We start from the raw sequence: 5,781 nt of genomic DNA, 5'->3' as shown, positions 1-5,781 counted from the left end.
TCTCTCTCTCTCTCTCTCTTTTTTTTTCCTTTGATATGTAACAGCTTTGTGTTTGAACTTGGATGTGGGAACCCAAGCATCAAACCAGTGTTTGGTCTTCTGAGTTGCTACAACATGCAGTTCCTATAGGTAGCTGTCACAGGCTAATACTTCTGTAGAAACAAAACCAACAGGGCTGGAGTCGTCATGTGCTCTATGAAGAGTGTGGCATATCAGTGCTCATTAGGGCTGCCACTAACGACTGTTTTTATTTTGATTACTCTGTCCACTAAATTTTGTATTAGTCTAAAGTAGGGGTGCACCGATGGCAGTTTTCTAGCCGATCACCGATCTTGAAAAAATCTGACCTGCCAATTCTGCTTTTTGGCTGATTCAGATTTTTTTTAAATACCTGACACTGTCAGGTGTTTAATCTTATTTTATTGAAAAACTTTGAACAAATCCTCAAAACAGTAAAAACTTGTTTTAGCTCAACATTAGGTAGAGCTCACAGCAGAGCAAATAGGAGCGATGACTGATTTTCAGATCTTTATGAAGGTAGATGAGAAGCATATATTTATCAAGTATCGGCCGATCTGTCTCCCAAGATTAAGGAAATCTGTGCCGATAAATGGGCCGGATGATTTATTGGTGCAACTCTAGTCTAAAGGCCCTATCACACTATAATGTTTTAGACAACTCATTACATTTTTTTCTATGTTTAAATTACTATTAAAACAAAAACTGTTAAAAGGGAATTGGAACAAAGCTGGTAGATGAATCAGATCTTGATGAGACACAAATCTCATCACAACACTGATTAACAGTGATATAAAATGGATCGTGAGCCAAGGTTCTAGTCCAAAGGTTTCCTCAAACATATATTTGCTACCAAATGTAGAAAATCAGACGACCTGTCCAGCTTCACTGATTGCATATAGCAGCTTATAAAATTTTCATTGTTTTTGTTTTTTTCTTTCAACTCATCAGAGCTCCTGTGTACGTAGCTCTTGTTGTCAAGCTGTGGTTAAACCAAGGAAACTGCAAAGTTTACAAACCCCCGTTTTATTGTCCACTTAAGAAATTAAAAAATAAACTCACAACAATTGTCAACTAAAAACATGGAAAAAAAAAACATTTTCTTTTATTCAATTTATTTCATTCATAAAACAAAACAATGTATATGAAGTAAAATAAAAAATAAAAACAAAAAAGCAAATTATGCCATGAATGAAAATGGTGCACAGTGAAGACAAAAACTTATTCTCAATTAGAATAGAATAGAAACAACCTGCAGAGGGAAAATTCAGGATATGTAACAGCAGCAGCAGATACATCAATTCACAAAACAATATATTGCTATGTAACAATAGCAACAATAGCAATAGTAGTAATAATATTAGAATAAAAATAATAAAAAATAAAAACCACTGTATAAGGCCATAAAGATAAAAATAAGATACTGTGCAGAAAAATTACAAAGAAAATAGTCATGACAGACTCATGATCCAAGGGGATGTACAATTGTGTCAAACTAAGCCATTTCCAGCAATGTGCATAATGTGCATGTGTAATAAATATCGTAAAGGGCAGAATATTTACAGTACAGTGTAGAGTAATTATGCAGACTATTTGCAGCAACCTTAGTTTTTGCACTTTTTTGCTTTATAATAGTTACAAAAAGATCTTTGCACTATTAGGTGTTAATTAAGTTGTTTATTTCTCAAAAATATTATTATTTTCTTTTGGTTGCAAATTTGACCTGCTGAGACATAAAGTCTCTATTCTTGTTTTCCTTTTGATTTTGTTCTACTCAGCAACACCTGCGGAAATGGATGGAAGTAGTTGTCATAACTCACAAAGGAGGCCAGCGCAGCGACGGCAGTGTAAGTAAACACGCAGCCCACATGCTCCTCGCACAGTTTGAAGTTCCGCGCACAATGTAGACGTGTCTTCGAGTTTTTGTTTCTGCATCACTTTAGTTCTTCGTTACAATACAGAATCATTCATAACCAGAAGGTACAGGTCAATATGGCTGTCAGCTGGCACAGCTTTTGTTCAGCTAATCTGTTGTGCTTAAACTAAATTACACCCACTGAAAGAGAAGGGAGATTGTTCCTTGTACTCACAATGCCATGGTCGCTTGTAGTCAACAGCCTCTGTGTGGCCTCCTCTGAGATGAGTTGTGAGGGCCCATATTTCAATCAATGATTAATTAGGCGCCAGGCAGGCGGTGGTGGGCCCAGCACTGCACCTCCTCAATATCTCCCCGACAGATAACCTTGTAAAGCTAAAGAAAAGGTGACGGGGAGGAGAAAATACAGCTGCTGCTTCCTCATAGACACTTTCCCTGGCCGTGTCTCTTTATCCGAGTTCATCCTGACTCGATTCAAAATGATGTGTTTAATTAGATGCAAATTGGCCTTTTGTCTTCCCCTGCCCTCCAAATTGTGTTCTTTGTGCGTGATGACAGCGGGGCTGGCAGGGACAGTAGAGCCAGGGTCAGGAAGTCAATTAGCTTAGCCTGATAAAGACAAAAACTAGGGAAGGAACGATKGTGCCGGCTGGAGGTTAAGATGGTCTATGTAGACGTTAAAGGGCTCTGACAGGAAGGAGGAGATCAGTTTGTATGAAAGATATGGGAGCTCTTTTTTTATTTATTTGAAGTAAAAGTTGAATCCTAATGTAAAAAATAAAAGTAACTTTTTGTAGTCTTAGTGTGAGTCAGGCAAGCGTTCTTTTCTGTAATGATATAAATTCTGTGTTAATCAGGCTACGATTTCAAAATGACTCCTGCCTTTTTATTGACACAGTGATGAGAAACGTTACCCTGCGGTCACTTCTGTTGCTTCTCTTTGTCCCTTCATAATCATCCTGTCTTATCTGCTTCCCTTCCTTATGGGGACAAAGGCAGACAAAACACACGCACGCACGCACGCACACTTTCCTCTGCTGACTCTGACCATTGTCTCCCATTTGGTACAGCCTGCGTTGGAGGGTGTTGAGGTGAGATGTGACCCGGTGTTGCGTCCTCTGTTAGTGATCTTTTTTTATCTGTTAGTGATTGAAACCTTGAACCTATGTTGTGTTGGTGAAATGAACTAATGTTGTGCTGGTGGTAGACGTCCCCTGTATTTTTATGTCCATSTGTCTGTGATCTTGTTTAGGTTCGTCATCGTAGGTTATCTTCACATTTAAAACTGTCTTATCTCTCCTGTAATTCTGCTCACGTTTGCATTTCAAAGCTGGTTTATCCAAATCGCCAATGCTTGCTGGTCTGTATTGGGTGGTACTTGCAACCGTTTGGAGTTACCTACCTATTAATTACCGATCTTCCTGTCTTCTGGCTAAGAGTCGTCCTCGTCTTTCCACAGTGGCTGTCTGTCAGAACATGTTTCGGTGTCTGCATCAGCCGTCTCAAGAATTTCATCCTCTCCTTTGTTCTCCTCTGTTGTCTTTCTCTGAATCTCTTTGTAGGAAATGAAGATTTGCTCTGCCATCATTAACCTGTTCCACCTGATCCCAGCTGCACCTCAGACTCTGGTCAAACCTCTGCTTGAAGTGGTCATGAAGACAGAAAGGGCAATGCTCATTGAGGTAGGACCTAATTGTAGTCTGAAGGTCATAGAGCAAATCTAGGCTTTTATTGTGGTATGTTTAGTCTGCATCAAACCTTAGACCTGTTCTATTCAAGTGTGTTGGTGTTTAGGAAAATATACCAGCTGTTTAAATTAGAATTATTTGGATGTAATTCAAATAATTGGCATTATTTTTGCTTAATAGAAAATTATTTTAGAACTTATCAAGAATCAGCTAGTTTTTAATAAGTGAGCATTATCACCAAAAGCATTGAACAATTTCACAAATTTAAGCTTGTATTTGTTTGCTTCTGTATCGTATAATTTTCTGCCCATTTCTCATCCCCTTGTTCCTGCCCTAGGCCGGCAGTCCATTCAGGGAGCCTTTGATCAAGTTTTTGACACGCCACCCATCTCAGACGGTTGAGTTGTTCATGATGGAGGCTACACTCAACGACCCCCAGTGGAGCCGAATGTTCATGGTCAGACAGTCGCAGCTCTTTTCATTGACTTTTATGACTTTAGAAAAAGCATTTTGCTTCATATCAGCTGCTGTAAATGGCCTGAGGGATTTATTTTATGCTTTAAGGCTCAGCTGTTCAGCAAACCCTAAATTAAGATGGATCACGTCTATTAAATTCAATATCTCTCCACCCCCTTTAGTTTTATTCTAGACGTTATTTGTCTAGCTTTTAAAGGAGATGTATATATTTGTGTGCAGAGTTTTCTGAAGCACAAGGATGCTAAGCCACTCCGAGATGTGYTGGCTTCTAATCCGAACCGCTTCGTCCCCCTGCTTGTTCCTGCTGGTACTGCAGCAACAGTTCGACCCGGGTCTCCCTCAACCACCACAGCTAGACTGGACCTGCAGTTTCAAGCCATCAAGGTATGTAAAATAGCCTTAAGAATGTCTAAAGCTAAATGTTTTTATTTTTCTATTGGTATCTTTATGCTAGTACTATCCTAGCTAATACAAAAGCTGCCTTTAGTCCACATTTTATTACATTTTTGTCTGTWGTTTAACCTCTTCTAACCTACCATTTCTTTTCCTTTTCCTGCCTGAACAGATCATTAGCATCATTGTTAAGAATGATGAGGGGTGGTTAGCAGGGCAACATTCYCTGGTCAGCCAACTAAGACGAGTGTGGGTGAGTGAGGCCTTCCAAGAAAGACATCGCAAGGACAACATGGCTGCTACCAACTGGAAGGAGCCCAAGCTGCTGGCCTACTGCTTACTAAGCTACTGCAAGTATGTAAACCAGTTCAAATTCTCATTTGATTTAGAAAGAGCTGCCTAAAAGGTGGGGACAGTGTCAAGCAGTCTGAAATAAGACATTAGACAGATATATTTGTGTTGGGAACTWGTAAGGGTCTAAATTATCCTATTTGTGCAGTTTATTACTTCAATAAAATGATTTTCCAACCACACATGATGTTGTTTCTTAGTTTTCAGAAAACTTTTGGTGCATTCAAAACTTAGCAGATTTTGATTCCAGACTTAATAATTACGTCCCAAATGGTTGCTCACTAATGTACCTGTGGTACTTTTGTACAAGATTGTTCTAAAGTTTTGCTGCACTTTGTCACTGCAACAGACTTTAGATTCATCTTTTTCTGTCAGTGCACTTAGGTAATGGACCTTGTGTTTTCTCCACAGACGTAACTATTCAGAGATYGAGCTGCTGTTCCAGTTGGTGCGAGCTTTTACCGGTCGCTTCCTTTGCAACATGACCTTCCTGAAGGAGTACATGGAGGAGGAAATTCCCAGGAACTACTCGATTCCTCAGAAACGTGCTCTTTTCTTCCGCTTTGTTGAGTTTAATGACCCCCATTTCAACGATGAGCTGAAAGCAAAGGTATGTATTAGAGATACAAGTTATTGATTAATGAATTAATCTAAAGTTGTCTGGTCTTATTAATTTACTAACTGTTATTTGATAAGCAGACAATTTCTTAAACAACTGACTTTTTGCTTGTATCAAGAGTTTTTCCATGACGTACAAATTTTTTTTAATTTATGATATGCCTGTATAATGGTAGGGGAAACACTGATTGATCCATATCAATGAAATCATTAATGATTCAATTACACGGAGAAAAAACAAAAATATTCATCCATATCATCATCATATGTAGGGCTGCAACTAACGATTATTTTAATAGTCGATTAATCTGTTGATTATTTTTTCGATTAATCGGCCAAATCATTAAAATGCTTAATTAC

At 38.6% G+C, this 5,781-nt stretch overlaps 1 protein-coding gene across 4 annotated transcripts in view; it reads left to right on the top strand.

Annotated features, from left to right (window-relative positions):
- trrap (transformation/transcription domain-associated protein) overlaps positions 1–5,781 on the top strand; it is a 123,590-nt gene that overhangs the window by 33,418 nt on the left and 84,391 nt on the right. For 2 of the 4 annotated variants that reach the window (XM_014019293.1, XM_014019292.1), the window contains exons 31-37: positions 1,797–1,865; positions 2,965–2,985; positions 3,457–3,576; positions 3,920–4,039; positions 4,279–4,443; positions 4,625–4,806; positions 5,215–5,413. In XM_014019293.1, the coding sequence (XP_013874747.1) occupies positions 1,797–1,865; positions 2,965–2,985; positions 3,457–3,576; positions 3,920–4,039; positions 4,279–4,443; positions 4,625–4,806; positions 5,215–5,413 (876 nt within the window). The remainder of the gene's footprint in view (positions 1–1,796; positions 1,866–2,964; positions 2,986–3,456; positions 3,577–3,919; positions 4,040–4,278; positions 4,444–4,624; positions 4,807–5,214; positions 5,414–5,781) is intronic. The other 2 variants (XM_014019295.1, XM_014019294.1) reach the window with 1 other exon arrangement.

The sequence above is a fragment of the Austrofundulus limnaeus genome, unplaced genomic scaffold (assembly GCF_001266775.1).
Source record: "Austrofundulus limnaeus strain Quisiro unplaced genomic scaffold, Austrofundulus_limnaeus-1.0 Scaffold215, whole genome shotgun sequence".
Taxonomy (NCBI): domain Eukaryota; kingdom Metazoa; phylum Chordata; class Actinopteri; order Cyprinodontiformes; family Rivulidae; genus Austrofundulus; species Austrofundulus limnaeus.
Note: the sequence above shows the minus strand (reverse complement) of the source record. Positions and strands in the feature narration are given on the sequence as shown.